General features: G+C 52.9%; 9 protein-coding genes across 9 annotated transcripts; 4 read left to right on the forward strand and 5 right to left on the reverse strand.

Moving 5' to 3' along the window:
* The first annotated feature begins 1,202 nt into the window (after window positions 1-1,202).
* Window positions 1,203-6,453, forward strand: QC762_205500 (uncharacterized protein). Its single transcript, XM_062887438.1, has 5 exons — window positions 1,203-1,722; window positions 1,780-2,688; window positions 2,747-2,948; window positions 3,070-5,526; window positions 5,592-6,453. Exons 1-5 carry the CDS (start codon window positions 1,600-1,602, stop codon window positions 5,885-5,887), a joined length of 3,987 nt encoding a protein of 1,328 aa, XP_062745547.1. The 5' UTR covers window positions 1,203-1,599; the 3' UTR covers window positions 5,888-6,453.
* QC762_205510 (uncharacterized protein) lies at window positions 6,238-6,901 on the reverse strand. The gene is made up of 3 exons (XM_062887439.1): window positions 6,787-6,901; window positions 6,563-6,723; window positions 6,238-6,503 (listed from the first exon to the last, which is right to left on the reverse strand). The coding sequence occupies exons 2-3, from the start codon at window positions 6,696-6,698 to the stop codon at window positions 6,463-6,465; spliced, it is 177 nt and encodes a 58-aa protein (XP_062745548.1). The 5' UTR covers window positions 6,699-6,723; window positions 6,787-6,901; the 3' UTR covers window positions 6,238-6,462.
* Window positions 6,902-7,023: 122 nt separating this feature from the next.
* BUR1 (serine/threonine protein kinase, CMGC, CDC2/CDK subfamily) lies at window positions 7,024-9,170 on the forward strand (the record flags this gene model as incomplete). The annotated part of the gene is made up of 4 exons (XM_062887440.1): window positions 7,024-7,501; window positions 7,569-7,753; window positions 7,819-8,215; window positions 8,273-9,170. The coding sequence occupies exons 1-4, from the start codon at window positions 7,350-7,352 to the stop codon at window positions 9,168-9,170; spliced, it is 1,632 nt and encodes a 543-aa protein (XP_062745549.1). The 5' UTR covers window positions 7,024-7,349.
* A 755-nt stretch (window positions 9,171-9,925) lies between these two features.
* QC762_205525 (uncharacterized protein) lies at window positions 9,926-10,750 on the forward strand (the record flags this gene model as incomplete). The annotated part of the gene is made up of 1 exon (XM_062887441.1): window positions 9,926-10,750. One exon carries the CDS (start codon window positions 9,926-9,928, stop codon window positions 10,748-10,750), a length of 825 nt encoding a protein of 274 aa, XP_062745550.1.
* A 504-nt stretch (window positions 10,751-11,254) lies between these two features.
* QC762_205526 (uncharacterized protein) lies at window positions 11,255-13,405 on the reverse strand (the record flags this gene model as incomplete). The annotated part of the gene is made up of 3 exons (XM_062887442.1): window positions 12,829-13,405; window positions 12,389-12,778; window positions 11,255-12,307 (listed from the first exon to the last, which is right to left on the reverse strand). The coding sequence occupies exons 1-3, from the start codon at window positions 13,366-13,368 to the stop codon at window positions 11,255-11,257; spliced, it is 1,983 nt and encodes a 660-aa protein (XP_062745551.1). The 5' UTR covers window positions 13,369-13,405.
* A 375-nt stretch (window positions 13,406-13,780) lies between these two features.
* Window positions 13,781-14,227, forward strand: QC762_205530 (uncharacterized protein; the record flags this gene model as incomplete). Its single annotated transcript, XM_062887443.1, has 1 exon — window positions 13,781-14,227. The coding sequence occupies one exon, from the start codon at window positions 13,781-13,783 to the stop codon at window positions 14,225-14,227; it is 447 nt and encodes a 148-aa protein (XP_062745552.1).
* Window positions 14,228-14,598: 371 nt separating this feature from the next.
* Window positions 14,599-16,426, reverse strand: PPT1 (Palmitoyl-protein thioesterase 1; the record flags this gene model as incomplete). Its single annotated transcript, XM_062887444.1, has 5 exons — window positions 14,599-14,731; window positions 14,790-14,914; window positions 14,970-15,575; window positions 15,630-16,146; window positions 16,223-16,426. 5 exons carry the CDS (start codon window positions 16,424-16,426, stop codon window positions 14,693-14,695), a joined length of 1,491 nt encoding a protein of 496 aa, XP_062745553.1. The 3' UTR covers window positions 14,599-14,692.
* Window positions 16,427-17,389: 963 nt separating this feature from the next.
* On the reverse strand, window positions 17,390-17,944 carry QC762_205550 (uncharacterized protein; the record flags this gene model as incomplete). The annotated part of the gene is made up of 3 exons (XM_062887445.1): window positions 17,390-17,450; window positions 17,504-17,844; window positions 17,918-17,944. The coding sequence occupies 3 exons, from the start codon at window positions 17,942-17,944 to the stop codon at window positions 17,390-17,392; spliced, it is 429 nt and encodes a 142-aa protein (XP_062745554.1).
* Window positions 17,945-18,259: 315 nt separating this feature from the next.
* On the reverse strand, window positions 18,260-18,754 carry QC762_0037060 (uncharacterized protein; the record flags this gene model as incomplete). The annotated part of the gene is made up of 3 exons (XM_062883312.1): window positions 18,260-18,315; window positions 18,442-18,518; window positions 18,684-18,754. The coding sequence occupies 3 exons, from the start codon at window positions 18,752-18,754 to the stop codon at window positions 18,260-18,262; spliced, it is 204 nt and encodes a 67-aa protein (XP_062745555.1).
* Between the last annotated feature and the right edge of the window lie 19 nt (window positions 18,755-18,773).

The following is an 18,773-nucleotide window of genomic DNA, read 5'->3' on the forward strand; positions in this document are numbered from 1 at the left end:
TCACCCATGAGTCGCATCTCGAATCTCCACACCGGACCACAGCCATCACCAAGGGCCCTCCTAGTTGACGTGGCAGCCGTGGCAGCCTCTTCCGGCTCTTGCTAATGCTAGGTAGCAGAAATTTGCTTTGGTTTCTTCACCTTCACCGCTCTCTGCGGCCCTACTGTCACTCACTCATTTTGCCCTTTGTCAGAGAGCATGGCATGTCATGGCATATCACCAGCGTATCTAGGGCTTCGCCATCCATCCGGCCCCGTCAAAGTTTCCAGGGATGGCATCTAAATTTTCTTTCGCCTCCCACCTCCCACCTCCCACTTCCAGCCCACCGACTTTCCGTCTCCACCTGTCAAACTCGCTTTTACTTTTGGGAGGGACCCTTTGACTCCTCATCCGAAGCCGATGATTACACAGCAAAGTAGACACAATGAACACACGCCATCACAGACAGGTCTTGTCTCTGCTGCATATGGACTTTTGACAAGCAAAGTAAGTGTATTGTCACAAAGTACATATGTCTTCTAAATCGATCGGGCGATATCAATGATCACGGGATCTCCGGGAATTTCAACTTACTTACCCGTGTGGGCATCCTTCAGATGGCTGCATACTTGCAGATATAATGCCAAGAGGCCGATAGCCAGCCAACACTCAACATTTACCTGAACAAATGGTGTTGAGGGATGACAGATGGATGTCGGCTACGGAGCATCACGGAAGCCCAATGTCTACCGAGGATCCCGTTGCTCGCCACCTTTTGCAGGATTCGTGCAAGGTAGCCCCAAGTCTGCCAGACCATTGTTCATCTCACGATGCCAGCTACACATATGAGCCTCAAGATTCCCTACGCTGCTGGCTGGCATATTTTTAAGCCTCCTAAGTAATCTTTGAGCCAAGAACCATTGTAGTTTTGTCTGTGGACCCCCACTTACACAACCAAAAGAGGAAAGATTCTTATAAGCGGTACGGAGAATAGTGTATGAGCACCACATTGGAACACACTCCCACACATCTACCTAGTTACCCAAGAACTGATCGGCGAATCGGTACCCAGAGTGCCAAAGGTCCCAAATATTGACTTTCAAGCCTGAATAAAATGCAGGGACACGTCTAGTGGCACGTTGAGGCATATGCATGGAGCAGACATGCACCCCATGACCCACATGAATGTAGTATGATTCTGCAACTAGACACACAATGTTCCGTGTCATCCAAGAGAGAAGCTATATATCCAGTAGTCCGTCTGACTACTTACTTGACGTCTATTAAATCTTTAGAAATAACTACATCCTCCGCATCTTGTATGAATGGCATTCTAGGTCATCAAGAGTGTTGCTGGCCTGCCAAGACGCACCATGCAGCTATCCGAGTAGATCCAATCGAGTCCGACGTCATGGTGCTTATCGGAACCAGCTCCACAACCGCTCTGTTCTCCGTACCTGAATTCTAGCTTCGGTTCATCCATTTCACCCACGCGCTCAGCTATACCACGGCCAATCCATTGGCAGCTGCTGTTGACAATGCGCATGCGATCAATTTCTCTCTCTCCAGAACCTTGCTGAGGATCTATCAGCTGCCTTCCGATTTATACCCCAGACCAACATGGAAAACGACCGAGATCACGATCTGCCGCCGGCGGCAAGCAACCGAAATGGCTTTTATAGTCTCCAAGGAAACCACAGCAGCGTCAGCGTTTTCGAGGATGTTGAGATGGCGCACGATGAGGTGAGTGGAACCGTGCACAATCTAAGCCTGCGGCAGTAGTACTAACCACACACATAGCTCTACTCGGGGCCGATGGCTGAATCGTTACCCACGAGTGTCTCTGCCTTTCATCACCGCCGCTCACGAGCCGATTCCACAGCAAGCTTCTCATTCTGGCAGGAAGAAGATGAACTGAATGACCCCCTTGCGATAGAGGAGCGGCGCATCGGGGATCTGGACGAGCTCCCCTTCGACGACGAACTCGACGAGGAACAGGACTCTACCGACCTCGAACGAACCGCCGAGGAAAACGATTACGTCCTCCATCGGCGCGCATCCACGCAATCCCGAGGGGACTCTGTGCACAGTATGTTGCTACGTAGGGACAGTGGCACATCGGCAGGGAGTGGATATGGGTCGAATCGACACAGTCAAAAGGCGCATATTCAGAATGAGGACCTCTACATTGCGATCGCGGGGTTCAGAACCAGTAAAATCGGCTATGCTCTGTACCTTTTGATATGTGTATTCACGTTGGGGGTAGGGTGGCTAATCTTCTACTGGTCGCCAAAGTGGCGAGTCAAGCTGGTTGGGAGGTCCGCGCTCCTCAGGGAGTGCGAGTGGGTGGTGGTGGAAAACTCGTGGAACGAGATGACCGCGGTGGATGTGGTATCGAAGGAGTATGGGAGGACGCTTTCGACAGTTTTTGGGTCGCCTTCCAAGTTCACTTCGTACCTCCTGGATGACGATCCAGATCCAATTCTTCCGGAACTGAGGTACATAGACTATCGCCACATTCGCTTCTTCTTCCACCCTGTGCGCGACAAGTTTCTCATCTGCAATGGCTGGAAGGATCCCCTCTGGACAGATGTCCAAGACGTTCGCAATGGTATCGACAGCGACGAGCAGGTCAGCCGTCGCACTGTCTTTGGGAAAAACGATATCAATATCGAAAAGAAGACTATTGGCCAGCTCCTCGTGAAGGAAGTAGGTTTCCCCCCACATATGTGAATTCGATGAAAGCCCGGTTGCTGACAAATTTCAGGTCTTTCACCCATTCTACGTGTTTCAAGTCGCCAGTCTTGTCCTATGGTCTCTGGACGAATACTACTACTACGCTTGCGCCATCTTCTTGATCTCGGCCATTTCTATCATACAGACTCTGATAGAAACACGGCAGACTGAGAGGAGACTTCGGGACATTTCTCGGTTTGAGTGTGATGTCAGAATTTGTCGACACGGCTTCTGTAAGTTTCTCTCCTCTTTTGAGGTCAATGGGCACTTTTTGCGGTATTCTAGCGCAGCATCCTCTTTGCCACATGACCACAGACCATTTCTAGTCCGTGATAGCCGCTAATACAACCCCAGGGAACACAATCCTCTCAAGCGAACTAGTACCTGGTGACGTCTACGAAGTCAGCGACCCCAGGTTGACTCAGTTTCCTGCCGATAGCATCCTTCTAAGCGGTGACTGCATTGTCAACGAGAGCATGCTCACAGGAGAATCGATACCTGTAACCAAAACCCCAGCTACAAACGACACGCTTCAGAAGCTTGATTTGAATGCTCCAACACCAGTAGCCGAGGTGGCCAAACACACTCTGTTTTGCGGAACCAAGATCATCCGCGCTCGAAGGCCTCAGAATGAAGATGAACAAGCTGTTGCTCTTGCCATGGTTATCAAGACCGGCTTCAACACAACAAAGGGTGCCTTGGTTCGGTCAATGCTCTTCCCGAAGCCGTCTGGCTTCAAGTTCTACAGAGATTCCTTCCGGTACATTGGTGTGATGGCCATTGTGGCAGCAGTTGGTTTCTTGGCCAGTATCGTCAACTTCATTCACCTTGGCTTGGCGTGGCATGAAATCATCATTCGCGCCCTGGATCTGATCACGATTGTGGTTCCACCGGCGTTGCCAGCCACCTTGACTATTGGCACCACCTTTGCGGTGCGCCGGCTCAAGAGACAGAACATCTTTTGCACGAGCCCGCAGAGGGTCCAGGTTGGAGGAAAACTTGACATTATGTGCTTTGACAAGACTGGGACTTTGACAGAGGAGGGCCTTGACATCCTTGGTGTGCATCTCGTTTCTAGGGACACCAACAAGTTTATTGATTTGATTGAGAATCCTGATGATTTGGCGGTTGGTCATGACCAGCCCCCTGCTGTCGGGGGTAAGCCTGACACCAGGTCGACGGCGCTTTATACCATGGCCACTTGCCATGCGCTGAGGAAGATCGATGGCGAGATGCTCGGGGAGCCTCTTGAGCTAAAGATGTTTGAGTTTACAAAGTGGTCTTTCGAAGAGGGTGACCTGGGTGGTGGAAGAGGGGATGACGAGGAGCAAGGAACTCTGAAGCCTTCAATCGCTAGGCCGCCTCCGGACGCGAAAGCTGATGGCACTGGGGAGGCATCTTCTATCGAACTGGGTGTGCTCAAGTCGTTTGAGTTTGTGTCTCATCTTCGCCGGGCCAGTGTCATTGTCAAAGACTTTGGCAAGCCAAGCGGAGACATTTATGTCAAGGGTTCGCCTGAGTGTATGAGGGAGATTTGCAAGCCAGAGACATTCCCTGAGGACTATGACGAGGTCTTGGGGCAGTATACTCGCAAGGGGTACAGAGTCATCGCTTGTGCCTCGAGACATATCAAGAAGCTCAGCTGGATCAAGGCTCAGAAGATGCACAGGCATGATGTCGAGTCAAACCTCGAGTTTGTCGGCTTCATCATTTTTGAGAACAAGCTCAAGCCTACCACGGCGGCGGTACTCAAGGAGCTTGGAGATTCTAATATCGGAACTGTCATGGTTACCGGCGACAACATCTTGACCGCCATCAGTGTGGCGAGGGAATCTGGCATGATCAGCGAGACGGCACATTGTTTCTACGCTCGGTTCGCAACAGGGCACACCAAGGACCCCAACGCCGAGTTACAGTGGGAGAGTATCGACAACCCCATCTACCGTCTCGATCCCCGAACTCTACTCCCACTACCGGCTCCTCCGGAAGGCGACGCCTCGCTACCATACGACATCTCTAACATGAGGAATTACTCCATCGCAGTCTCAGGCGATGTCTTCCGCTGGGTTGTCGACTACGCCCCAGCAGAAGTAATGCAGCGCATGCTCGTCACCGGCAAGGTCTTTGCGCGCATGTCGCCAGATGAGAAGCACGAGCTGGTCGACAAGCTTCAGAGCATCGACTACTCGTGCGGCTTCTGCGGCGACGGCGCCAACGACTGCGGCGCGCTCAAGGCAGCCGACGTTGGGATCTCCCTCTCGGAAGCGGAAGCCTCTGTCGCAGCCCCTTTCACCTCGCGCGTCTTTGACATTACGTGCGTCCCCAAAGTGATAAGGGAAGGCCGGGCCGCGTTGGTGACGTCGTTTGCCTGTTTCAAGTACATGAGTCTCTACTCGGCGATCCAGTTCACGACAGTCTCGTTCCTCTACGCGTCTGCTTCCAACCTGGGGGATTTTCAGTTTCTGTATATTGACCTGGCGTTGATCCTGCCGATAGCGGTGTTTATGGGGTGGTCGAAACCGTACCCGGTGCTGTGCAAGAAGAAGCCGATTGCGGATTTGGTGTCTAGGAAGGTGCTGACGCCGTTGATGTGCCACATGGTGGTTTGTGTCGGTATCCAAACGGTGGCGTTTGTGGGGGTGAGGGGGATGGAGGGGTTTATTGCGCCGACGACGCCAAAACCGGGGGAGAAGCCGGATGTGGAGAATAGCGAGGTGACGGGGTTGTTTCTGGTTAGTTGCTGGCAGTATGTGCTTGCGGGGTGGGTGTTGAATGCTGGGAGGCCGTTTAGGGAGGGGGTGGGGAAGAATTGTGAGTATTATACATTCCCGGGGGAGATGAAAGGGGGTGGTGATGATGGCTGACAATGATGATAGGGCCTTTTTTGGTCACGATGGCGACTGCGTTGGGGTTGAATGGGTTTATGGCTGTTGCGCCGCCGGAGTGGATTGGGTTTATGAGGTTGACGAGGACGAGTTGGGAGTACAAGGTTGTGTTTGTTTTTGGGTTGGGGGCGGGGGTGTATTTGGGGTTGGCGTGGGTGGGAGAGCATTATGTTTTTCAGAGGTTGGCGGGGTGGGTTGGGCGGGTCAAGGGGTGGCTGAGGGGGGGGGAGAAGGGGGGTAAGAAGAGAAAGGAGTACAAGGTTATTTTGGAGAGGATGAGGTTTTGATGGGTGTAAGGGATGGAATGGGGTAGGCTGGTTGGACATTGGAGAATGGGGAGAGCTAGTAGGGGATGGGTATGACTATACGTGGATATGTAGGTTATGGATGGATAGACATGAGTCTTTTTGACTGGGCTGGCTGGCGTTGGTAAGGACTGGGCGGAAACGTGTGGCAAGAGATAGAGGATATACAGACTTGTAGTCAAGATCTCGAGCGAAAGTTGAAATATGTTTGGGTTGTGATTGGGGTGGGTAGGTGGGTGTGATGTGCGTGTTTGACAAGTAGGGAAGATGTGTCTCGTTTTGACATGGCGGGTTTCTCCGAAAGTATGGACAACCAGTGGGCTGTATAATCCTGCTACTTAGAGATTAACGTATAATATCAACTGAACAGCAAACAATGTGACTGTTAAACTGATTTAATTTGGTATCTCCTTCCTCTCTTGCTCTTGGCTTCCTCCTCGGCCTGTTGTCCGTCCGTCTAGTTGGGTCTGCGTTATTGCTACTTTGGCGCTTGACCATGTATGTACATTTATTTCTCTTCACCACCTCGTCGTTTTCATATCCTCGATGCTAGTCGTTTAGTGATCCCAGGGGTGCTTCCAGCCGAGAAGGACAGGTCCTGTTCTTCTTGTGAGTAACACTGTTCTGGCTCGAGGGGTAGAGCTGAGAAAGACATACCGTCCTCCTTCGCCTTGTAAAAGATCCAGAACCACATGGAAGCTCCCAGGCCGGTGGCGGTATAGCGGTAGAAGGGCCGGATGGGGGGGCCGGCGAGTTGGGAGCGGGGGAGGGCTCGGGAGAAGCGGGCGAACATTTTTGGTTTTTTTTTTCTTTCTCTGCTGGATGGAGGAGATCAGATACTGAAGGAGACAAAGCAATTGAATAGAGAGGGACAAACTCACGCTGGCTGGTGGCAGACGGGGAAAGAAATGGGTGGGTTGATAGGTGTGTCGCGATGGAGCTTCTCGAGCTGGCTGTGTCGTCGTTGCGCCGATTGCTTGCCCTCTCAGTGACCAGGGTTGGGGTACGTACTCTGTATCTGCCGTCATTGGGTGTTGGTGCCTGACGAACAAGGCAGAAACAGCCAAGAAATGGTTCCAGCCCAGCAAGGTGCGTCTGTCATTTCTTGGCAGGCATCGGCAGCGCGCGCTCTCGGCTTAATCTTGGTCTCTTGCCCGTTCTTTGCTTTCCTACAACCTTCTCTTCTTCGTCACACTTTTAGAAAGCAGCGAATTGAGAGGATAAGAGTATTTCGGCAGCAAGCTTGCAGAAACTGGATCAAACTTACCATTCTGGATTGACAAACGGCCTTGCGAAGCAATCCAGACGTCAGCAATTCCATCAGCGGCAGTCAACTGTTCCACTGTCAGTTCAACAAACGAAAGCCTTATCCAGAAACAGCCGATAAGATATTCTTCGTCCGACAACCGCCATCAAACACGAACAAAACAGTTACAACGGCGCGATGAGCGCCTCCGAGTCGCAGGAGGCTGCGGGGAGACCGCAATCTCCCCGCAGCTTTGCCATTGCGCACCAGAGGCCGAGAAGCAGCTTTGTCGGGTGCTCCAAGATTGCCGACTACGAGGTGTTGGGGAAACTGGGCGAGGGTACCTTTGGGTAGGTGGTGGTTCTTTTGCCTTCCCATCTTGGCCGTGTCCGAAGCTGACATTGTTGTCCTACACAGAGAGGTTTACCGCGCGAGATCGAGAAAGACGGGTGCTTTGGTTGCGCTCAAGAAGATCATCATGCATAACGAAAAGGATGGCTTTCCGATTACGGCATTGAGAGAAATCAAGCTGCTCAAGCTACTGTCGCATCCAAACATCCTCCGACTGGAGGATATGGCAGTGGAACACCCGCCCAGGAGTGGTGAGTTGATGCTATCTGTCGAGGAGGTTCCAGGACATGCATGATTAACAGGCGCCCTTTGCCAGCGGACAAACGAAAGCGACCCATCATGTACATGGTCACGCCCTACATGGACCACGACCTGTCGGGCTTGCTCGACAACCCCTCGGTGACATTGACCGAGCCGCAAATCAAGTGCTACATGCAGCAACTGCTCCAGGGCCTGGAGTATCTACACGCCAATCGCATTTTGCACAGAGATATGAAGGCTGCCAACCTGTTGATCAACAACAAGGGCATTCTTCAGATTGCTGATTTCGGTCTTGCGAGACACTACGAGGGCAAGACACCACAACCTGGTCACGGCGGTGGGGAAGGAACGCGTGATTACACTGCTTTGGTGGTCACGCGCTGGTACCGCCCGCCCGAGTTGTTGATGCATCTCAAACGATACACCACATCGATTGACTTGTGGGGAGTTGGGTAGGCAGCCTGTGGTCGGTTCTTTGTTGCAAGGGATCATGCTGACAATGTCCCTAGGTGTGTTTTTGGCGAGATGCTAGTTGGCAAGCCCATTCTCACCGGCGAATCTGATGGGCACCAGCTGGAGTTGATATGGGACCTCTGCGGTACGCCCACCATCGAGACAATGCCTGGGTTGAAAGACTTGCCTGGAGCCGAAGCGATGTCACCCAAGCCGCGACAAGGTAACCTGGGGCAAAGGTTCAGAGAATACGGCTCGGGTGCCATCTCGTTACTTCGAGAGCTTCTCAAGCTGGACTGGAGGAGCAGAATCAACGCTCATGACGCCCTGCAGCACCCTTACTTCCGCAACCCCCCATATCCCGCCAAGCCAGAAGAACTGCCGTCTTTCGAAGAAAGTCACGAATATGATCGTAAGAAGTACCATGAGAAAAGAACCGTGTTGCCTCCAGCGCCCAGGGGCGGTACCGTGGGCCGCGGTCCCAACAATGACGGCGATGGCTACAGGAACAGCGGTGGCCCCGGCGGAAGAGGCTATCCTCGGAACAACAACAACCGCAATTTTGGTGGTCCGGCCCCGGCACCAGACGAGCGAGTGCCCGCTTGGCACAGAGACACCAGGCTTCCACCGCGCCCACCTCCACCTGCGGACTATGGCAACGGCCGTGATCGAGCTCCTCGTGGAGGTGGCGGAGGAAATCGTCAGGACGTCGATACGTATATTCCCAGTTATGATAGGGACGCTCCAAGACGAGACGATCGGCGGAGGGACGACAGGCGAGACCGCGGAGGCCCAGGGGACAGGAGGAGGGGGGATTATGATGACCGCACAAGGAGCAATCGCACGCGCAGCAGAAGTCGGTCACCTCTGCCGCCAAGAGACCGCGATAGGGACAGGGACAGGGACAGGGACAGAGATCGGCCACCTCGCGATGGTCCACCGCATCCTAGATAGGTTCAGGGTCGCAGAGGCCAGGAGCAGGGATACGGACGTAATCCCCGTCGGTAGGGAGATGGGAATACCAAACGGGGCTCCAGGCGCTCGGGGGAGGATGAGCAACTTAGACCGGGGTCTGGCGGTCATGAGCAGAGGCCTGAGGGGGGGGGGGAGAGTTGGGTGGCTCTACATCACGGGATGGACGTCAAAGCAATCCGGCACCAGTAGCAAACAGGAGACGAATCCCATTGTACAGTCCTGATAGACCTATTCTGTTGATTGAAGCAGAGCCGCTAGCACCCTCACGATTGCGCCCGTCACGCTCGCCGTCACGCTCGTTGTCACTCAACTCATGCAATCGACAATTGCTCGTCCAAGCAAGCGGCCGAAGCCGATCTTTTGCTTCTGGTGATTCTTCGGATCCGGAGCTGCCTGCAGACCCACCACGTAGACAATCTCTTCTTTCTCGGGTCGTTCAGCCTGAGGACGTAGTTGAGCAAGCACCGGAGACAGCTGAGCAACCATCCGAGGACGCAGCGGAGAGACCACGGCAGCGTGTTAAATTACCGCCTTTGCCATCACCGCTCGGATCGTCGGTCGAAAGACTTCTTGGGCTGAGAACAGCCAGTGAGTCCTTGGATCTGAGTCTAGGAACAAGCAGGGCTCGGGCTGGCATAGCCAGGTCGAGGGTGCTGGCTGATGAGGACGGCTCGTCCGAAGTGGGCGACTCGTCCTCGTTCGCATCAGCATCATCCGGGAGGCGGAATCGGGGGATGTTTAGGGGGGTGGGTTGGAGACGCCGGCATAGTCAAGAAGAGATTGAGCGGGCGGCTAGGGTGTTGGGTGTGCCGGTGCCGGTGCCGGGGTCAAGGGGAAGCAGTAGAGGGAGGGTTCTTCCGACCGATGGTGGGTGGGAGAGGTGCTCTACGTCGAGTTCGGGAGAGGTGGAGAGTACACGACCGTCGGTGGTGCCGCTGCGGAGAAGTGGGCAGAGAAGAAGTCGGAGGCCGGGTGATGGTTGGGAGGCGGATGATGAGTTGCGGAAGGGGTCGGGAGAGGGGTCGGAGGAGGAAATTGCCTGGTCGGTGGGGTCTGAGGAACGGCCGAGCACACCGCCGAGGGTTGGGTTTTGTGAGGGTGAGGGTGATGAGGAGGGGGGTGGTGAGCAAGAGGGGAGTGGTGAAGAGGATGGTGGTGAGCAAGGAGAAAAGGGTGGTGATAAGAAGAGAAAGAGGTCGAGGTCTCCTGGCGGGTCTGAGAGGCAAGGCAAGAAGAGAAGGAGGGGGTCAAAACCACCGTCTGCTGAAGCGTCTGAGGAGTCAGAGGTTGACTTGAATGATAACCCGTCTGCTGAAGCACCAGAGGAGCGGTCTGATGTCGAAATGGATGATGAGGAAGTTGATGATGAACCGGCTGAGGAGCAGGCCGAGGTTGGAATGGATGACGAGCAAACTGATGATGAATCCCCTGCTCAACCACAAGCCCCTCCTCAAGCTCAACCCCCTCCTCCACCTCAACCTCCTCCTCAACCAAGCCTGTCACGAGACGATCAACAAGGAGCAGTACCGCACGGGAGCCTGGTTTCTATGCTGAGGTAAACACGAGCACTGGGCGTAAGAACAGTAGTAGAAATAATCACTGGCGCGGGAGATTCGGGTGATTAGGATATAGGCACCCAGAAAAGCGTGAATTTTGGTGTGACTTGCAGCTGGCTTCTGGAATTTGGTCAACAAGCGAGGAGTATTAGTAATGTGTAAAAGTCATGTTTGGAGAAGGTCTTAGATGCATTCTGAAAGTGTCTGCGTGTGGTTTTCTTCAGAGTAAGGTTCGAAAGAACGGAGGAGAATTGCATACTTGTTTTCAGGTTGTGCAGCCATTTCAACATCGTGTTCAGTTGTGAATGTAACCTTGTGCGATACTGGTGCTGTTGATGTTATAGTGAATTCTCTCGCAAGTAGTTATGTCTCTGAATGACCATCCCCAGCCCCATCACGTCACAACAAAAACTCATCTTCTTCCATCCAAGTCAGAGTCAAATTACTACTACGCTTTTAAAACCGAACCGCTGTATCAACCACCCCTCCTTCTAGTCCCTCACCCCATCATCTAAACAACGAACCAAAACACCCTTCCGTCTCCTCCACCCTCTCACGCACCTCCTCCTCTTTGTCCTCTTCACTCTCACCCCCAGCCCCCTCCTCCTCATCCGCTTCATACTCCTTCTCCTTCTTAATCTCCTTACTTACCCTCCTTTTCTGTTCCAACATTGAAAAGGGCTTATCCCGACTATACCCCCGCTTCTTCTTGTTCTTCTTATCCACATCCCCCTCATACGCTTTAATCTCCTCAGCTTCCTTTATCTTGTTTAATATACTTGTCAGTTCCGGCTCCGCTTCCTCGTCATTCTTGACAATAATCTCTTCCGTCCCCTTCTTCAACCTCTTCCTCGCGCTACTCCCCAACTTCTTCTTCGTGGCAGTAGTCTCACTCTCCACAGCAACATCCTCCCCCATTAAATACTTCAAATCATTACCCCCAAACCCCCCACCCTGAAACTCATTCTTCCCCTTGACCTTCTTCCTCTTCTGCTTCTTCTTGTTCCTCACCCCTTCCCCCTTCCCCCCACCAGCTTCGGTCCCAGCAATATCACTCTCCCTCTCATCCCAATCCCCCCTCTCCTTCCCACTCCCCTCCCCCTCAACCTCCTCAATAACCCCCAAATCCAACATCGCCAACCCGGCCTCGTCGACTCTCTCCTTCCACCCCATCCCCCGTCTCGTATCGCCATACATCGTCCCCACCACAAACGGCATACCCTTCCTCCTTTCAAACTCCCACTCCTCCCACCACCCATCCCACCTCCTCTTGTCCTCCCCCACCGTCAACTGTATCCTCCTCCTCAACCACCTCCAATCCACCCCCGTCCAACGACAAAAAGCCTGCTCCGTGTCCAGCAGCACCGTCCGATGCGGCGCCAGAAAGTAGATAACATCCCAAATCAACGCCGGGGCAAAATGCCTGTAGCCGATCGCCACAAAATAGTACAGCACCCTCAAGACAAGTAAAAACGGCGTGGCGACAAAGAGCAAAAGCCGGAGAAGATACCTCAGGATGGAGCCAACAAGGGAAAAGACGCCGAGGAGGTAGGAAATCACCTAGTATATGACGAGGAGGAGTGCAATCAGTCCAACAATCTTGTGCTACGCTGATGATTCGGACGAGGAAGAAGGGGAGACGAGGTTGGACGAGGATTCCTCGTGGATCGTCTCTGTCAGTAACCCCTGAAGCCGAGGTTTCTGAGGGCGTTGCTTGATGGAGGCGGCGGGGATCAAAAAGTTGACTTGGTTGGAGGATGACATGACGGCTGTTGTGGCGCTGCTGTCCCAGGGGTCGTCGTCGGTTCCAAAGGATAGGGAGCTGGTGCTGTCGACCGAGCCGGGAGTAACGGGGAGGTCCATTTTTTGCTGTTTGTATGTCATGGCGCCTGGAGGTTTGTTGGGGGTGGCAGTCCGCTTAGGGGTGCTGGTGCTGGTGCTGGTGCTGGTGCTGGTGAGGGCTAGGAATTGTTCTGTGATGAACACTATGAGGGCGCCGGTTGTGAAGCCTATTACTGCTGCGTAGAGGAGCTGACGATAAAGTCAGTAGGAACCGTCAGAGATGCATAAGGATCACGTACTAAGATGGGCAACGGCTTAAGCTCCAGAAAGATATGGATTACAATCCCGAATGGGGCTGTCGCCAAGTTGAAGACGGCTCTAGTAGGAGAGATGATGAAGAATGAAATCACGCTCCAGATTGTCTGCAAACTCCAAATGGTGACAGTCTTGGTAATCAACCAAGGCCAATATAAGGTACCGAAGACGGTCCTGAGCAGCGTGAGACTGGTTCTCTCGGAAACGGGGGCGGTGGTGCTGTTGACGAGAACAGTGAGAGGGTCCATAGTCGAGCTACCGCAGATATAAACGAGTGTCGGAGTTGTTGTTGTTGTTGTTGTTATTGTGGTGGTGGTGGTGGTGGTGGTGGGGGTGGTGGGTGAAATGCTACTGGATACTTCGCGGGGGCATCTTGACAGTGGAGGTGACGGGAGATGCAGTGTAAGCGGCTGCAAAGTGTTGAGGCAAGAGCGACTACTTCTCGGAGTCCATTGCTGGTGCCTTCTCAACAGCGACGGCGGGATGCAAATGCCATCCGAAAGTGCAGGCACGATGGGTGTCATGTGTAAGTGTGATGTCCAGAGCCTCCTTCCTTGGAATGTATGTAATCATGGGTGATGATGCACGACCGGCAGTGACGGGACAGGGGGGGCTCCTGGGCAGTGATGCAGGGGAGGGAGAACGAATTGTGGGGCAGGGCCAAGGTAACTTTTGAGACCCCGGTATTAGCATATCGATTTGAGCTTCACATCAAGGTTTATGAAGTGAACCTTGAATTCTTATTCTCTCACCGACAAAAATATTCTGAAACCTACTTATTCGAAGCAGGAAATTCATCTGAACATTTCACTCTCAGTAGCTTAATCTTCTCAGCAAATTGAGATATATCAACTCTTCTCACCAGCGACTCAACCCACACTCACAACCACCAGCAACATCACCACTCAACTTAACCAACCACCACCTATAACCACCATGACCGAAGCAATGGATCTCGACTCCCCTCCCCCCACCAGCACCACCTCCCTCCCCAAACCCAAAACCTCCAAACCCCTCCTCACCACCCTAACCCTCCCCACACCCCCCTTCTCCTACGCCAACCTCACTCGTCTAACCCCCTCCCCCTCCACAACCCAGCAACAGCTCGACCCCCTCCTCCTGAAATCCTACCTAACCTCCGCTTTATCTCAATTCCTCGGCCAAACCGGCGCCGCCATCCCAATCGACATCCTCCAAGTCGGCCCTGCCTCCTCCTGGGTCCGCCTCCCCCGCCCCGACCTCGCCGCTTTCACCGCAGCAATCGCCTCATTCAGCGGTCTAAACAACGGGAAAGAAAAACTGGTGCTCAGAGTAGAGGCAGCCGGGGATTTCCTCGGGGCTCTTGTCGACAGAGGGGAGGAACGTGAGATTTGGGGAAAGTGATTTCTCTTTTTGGACATGTTTGTTTTGTTCACAAAAAAGTGGGACGGCATATGGAAAGGGCAGACAGAGAGGAAGGAAACATTTTTGCGGAAAAGGGATAGCAGAGGTTGCTGTTGGAGTTGATACCCAAGTTATAGAGGCGGAAAACAGGGCGGGATGTTTACGAGGGAGAAAACAGAAAACTGTTCTCGTTCCAAAAGATCTGAATTCGATTTTTTTTTCTTTCCTTCTGTTCGGCCATGTTTATGATGCTATATAGCGAGAATATCTTCTTGCCAGTGTTGGTTTAGTCCACCATCATCATACATTGGATATCATACCAGCCGGTCAACACCAATCAACCAGCCATGGACCCCTACCGCCCTCAAAACGCCATGCTAATGATGCTCCCCAATTTCCCTTGCGTGAGCGGAGCCAGTCTTGTCTTCTTCGTACATGCATTTATTCTCGACTGCAACTTGTCGCTTACATGAGCGAGGACATCATGCTCGAGTTGGCGTAGGCCTGCGAGATAAAACGTCAGCTTTGGTGTGTCGTAGGGTTGGGGGAAAGGAAACCTTACCATCGGCCGGATATTTGGATGAGGCACGGCATCAAACTGTGTGAATCTAAGCTTGAGATCGGGGCCGATATTGATGAAGGCGCCCTTGTTCTCCGTCATGTCGCAGTACTTGGGCGCGGAGAAGACTGGATTCAGTGTTAACATAATGTCGGTAAAGAGAAGGGTTGAGTTGAAACATACCAGTGATGCACTTTCCATCATGCTCCTCCTCATAACCCGCCATCCTGACCTCGTGCGATCTAATAACCGCCTCCAACCCGTTCTTCTCACAGAACCTTCTGGTAACGTCCGGACCGAACTGCATACCCACACCACGCTTGCTTGGTCCACGACCGGGCTCCGACTGAGGATCTGTCCACAACATCTCCATCATCAAACCGGCCTGGCCGGGCTGCCTCTGCTTATGCCTGTCGAGCTTCCTGATATCATCCAGCGTTACGTTGTCGTCTGAGAACAAACCGCCGTGCAGAACAAAGTATTTCTTGCCAACAAGTGTTGCCAGGGGCAGGGCAGAGAAGCTCTCAGAGAACAGCTTGAAGATCCTCTCGTTGTACTTGGCCTTGCACTCGCCCTCGAAGCCGTACACTCTGTTCATATCGTCTGTTTCGTGGTTGCCACGGTTGATGAAGAAGTTCTTGGGGCGGAGCCACTTGTTGGCGTAGAGAAGAAGGGCGATTTCGGTGGACCACGAGCCTCTGTCGACAAAGTCGCCGTTGAAGAGATACCAGTGCTTGTCGCTCGGAGTGCCGTTTATCCGGAAGAGTTCCATAAGATCAAAGTATTGACCTGTGTTTGGTCAGTGCCTGTACCCTTGATACGATACCAAAGAAGAAAACCTACCGTGTGTATCACCGCAAACTGTGAGCTCGACATCCTCAGGAATCTCCACCTCCACCATCGTAGGCTCGTCATACACCAGCTTCTTGACCGCAATGACAATTTGGTACACATATTTCTTGTGTATGGTCTTGCCGTTCTTGAACCTCTCCGTCATGTCATCGATAAACTCTTGTGTCATTTCACTCCCTAACCTCACACCATCATACGAGTCTTCCACATGCATCGAGTCGACATCGAGTCCATCAGCAACCGATGGCTCATCCCCAACCTCGATCGCCTCGAAGAAGGCAAGTTGCCTGACGGCCTTTTGGCACTCGACAAGCTTGAGCTTGGCATCCTTATTACCAGGGTCGATCTTGACACAGGTCTGAAAGTCCTTGACGGCCTCCTTGGGCTTGAGGATGGCTACGTAGGCGGTGGCTCGGCGGTAGTAGGCCTTGATCATCCCTGGGTTCAGCTCGATGGCTTTCGTCGCGTCCCTGATCGCATAGCCGTAGGCTTCTGTCTTCATGTATGCCTATTTCACATACCAATATGCATAGGTTAGTAAAACAAAAAAAAGTGGTGACGTCGGGTTCCTGAAAGCTACCCACCTGAGCTCTGTTTGACCAGAATGTTGGCTCCTTGTCGTTCAGCTCGATGGCCTGGGAGTAAAAGTCAATGGCGGTTGGCCAGTCATGGGCGGCAAAGGCCTTGTTTCCCTGGTTCTTCAAGGCCACGGCCTGCTCCTCTGGTGTAGCCATCTCGCCGTCCTCCTTTTCCGGTTCGGGCTGCGCTTTTCTTGACCACAGGAACATGCGCGGGGTTAGGACGAATGGGTGACAGGGCCAGAGGTTTTGTTTGGGAAAGATAGATGTATATCTAAACCGGCCGCTGGTGCTTTTCGGAAAGAGAGAATAAATCCACGGTGGCAAGCTTGCTGAAACGATAGTTTCTTCTGTCTTGCGGGAAGCGCAAATAGCAATGAATCGGAGGTGCCTGGAACGGGTCGCTGCGTGCGGTTGAGACCTGGGCGAGATCTGCAGGACCCCGCAGTATTTGCTTTTAAACGGTACTAGCGTATCATCTTATCTGATGGGTATCGATAGGCGGAGTTCAATGTATCTGGGGTGCTCTAGCGGTTTCTTCCTTGTAGGAGCATCATATTCCAGACCCATCTTCCCGACTCCGCCATCTTTTTTTGTTGTACTCTGTGCTGCTCCCTCCGACTTTCAAGATGTTGACTGTACGTCCACGGGCTTCGCCCCGTTACAGTAATGCTCCCCTGGTCGACTCAGGTTGCAAATCAAATGACAGGGATAGCTGAATATCTATCAAGGTGCACCAGGGGACGTCTCGGCAATCATGCATTTGCCCTTTTGTCATTATGCGATAAACATTTTGATTCTGGCCACTAGCCTTGGCGCCGACAGTCGAGTACGATGGCAAGGAGTCAAAGGACCCGGTAGTCTGGTTTGTCTGGGGAGCCACGTGCCGGTCAACGGCTAGGCCGGTCCAGTTGTGGCCTGGTCTTGACCATGAAAGTGACAGGACGGGCTCCCGTGCGGTGGCCTGGAGCCACCTTAGCTGGCCGGTTGGCGCACCATACCATTGTCTGTCGGGTCTAATAACTATATTGTCTGTATTCGCTGGTGAAATTCCCCAAGACCAGATATCTCCAACCCAAGGACCGTTGACAACTCCGTCCGGTTTTTGAAAGGATTCGATATAAAAACGCCGCGCCCTATGCATGAAGGAACGGAATATTAATATGTTCCCTGTCACCTCGACGAGTCGTCTGATGAGGACTCGTCGCTATCATCGATGAAACCTTCCTCCAAGCTACGAGGTGTTAGCATACCATCCCAAGACATCAAAGGGCCATTCCCGCTTACTCTCTGCTTAACCTCCTCGAGCTGTCAATACTGTCACCAATGTTTCCACCTCTTCCGGTAGACTCATCCACATCCTCCAGCTCTTCCCCGTCTTCTGAATCAAACGACGGCCGACCACCAACAACGAGCCGATCAGCAAAGCCTGTACTCCACCTAGAGGTAAATATCAGGTTACTAAGGCCGCCTGTTATCCTGGCCCTGAGCGAAGATGTCTGTTCGGATAAAGTGTCTATTGGGAGGTACTGGCTGTAACGGTTTCGATAGCGTTGCCACAAGGGGTAGAGGACAAACGTCGACAGGAGGAAGAGTATCAGAGATATTATGGCGGGGACAACCAGCGTCTGGGAGAAAAAAATCATGTTAGTACATGTTCACTGCGAACTTGTTCTCAGAAGCTGACGGATATCTGGATACCTTGACGGCTGAGAATGTGGCTCCCATGGTGTGGAGGTGTTCCAGAAGCAACAGTTGAGATTCTTCGGAGGGTGAGCTGCGTCGCAAAGTCTGAGTGTCAGGATGCTAATGATAACCACTCCAGTTGCATACATAGAATGTGCCCGCAAGAGGCAGCGAGGCTCTGTCAATCAATCAATCCACATGTCAGAAGCAGGATGGAAACGCGAAGCCTTGCTTGCTGCACGTCAACGAGCTCCAGCTTGGCACTCCGATTATTGTGGGGCCACGGACAATCACCCGCAACCCACCGTGCCCACCCAACCCACAGTGGACCCTACCCGTCAGCGGCGGCGCCCGCTTTTAAGCAGCGAGGGTCTGTCTGTTCTGGCGGTTGATGAGATCCGATATGGATGTCTCTGCACATGCTGAGGTTGTGCAAACTACTCCTAATATGTCTCCAACTAGCACCATTTCAGCTGCCTTGAAGACAATGGTGGCGGCAATGATCCCCAAGCCCATCGGAGGCTCAGGAGCAAACGTACCGGTGGCCGTGGACAACGTATCAGGCTGATCTACCACGGACACGTCGTGGTTTATTTCCGCGCCCGTCTTTGGGCATCTTTGGTGTTCTAGTTATCCACTAGAAAGCGGGATAGCGACTCTAAGACCACCGTTGGAAATGAGCACCCCTCGTGACAAACGGGGACCAGGAAATTGCCAACAAAAATAGACGCCTGGCGGGGTTACCTACCGAGTACCTACCTTACTCAACCGCAACTGTCACCTCCGGTCTGCTGTTGCTGCTTGCTCCTTTGGGGACAGAGTGATGAGAACAGACTCGGAAACAGAGAGCATCAAGTTGAAACAACATCTA

This window comes from Podospora pseudocomata (genome assembly GCF_035222375.1).
Source record: "Podospora pseudocomata strain CBS 415.72m chromosome 2 map unlocalized CBS415.72m_2.2, whole genome shotgun sequence".
Classification (NCBI taxonomy): domain Eukaryota; kingdom Fungi; phylum Ascomycota; class Sordariomycetes; order Sordariales; family Podosporaceae; genus Podospora; species Podospora pseudocomata.

What these genes read in the sequence shown, in the direction of transcription:
- QC762_205510 (XM_062887439.1), bottom strand. Translation starts at nt 6,698, where the DNA reads ATGTTCGCCCGCTTCTCCCGAGCCCTCCCCCGCTCCCAACTCGCCGGC. An exon ending in TTACAAGGCGAAGGAGGACG is followed by an intron (nt 6,504 to 6,562) that starts GTATGTCTTTCT and finishes CAAGAAGAACAG; the next exon opens with GACCTGTCCTTCTCGGCTGG.
- QC762_205500 (XM_062887438.1), top strand. Translation starts at nt 1,600, where the DNA reads ATGGAAAACGACCGAGATCACGATCTGCCGCCGGCGGCAAGCAACCGA. An exon ending in TTGAGATGGCGCACGATGAG is followed by an intron (nt 1,723 to 1,779) that starts GTGAGTGGAACC and finishes CCACACACATAG; the next exon opens with CTCTACTCGGGGCCGATGGC. An exon ending in GCCAGCTCCTCGTGAAGGAA is followed by an intron (nt 2,689 to 2,746) that starts GTAGGTTTCCCC and finishes GACAAATTTCAG; the next exon opens with GTCTTTCACCCATTCTACGT.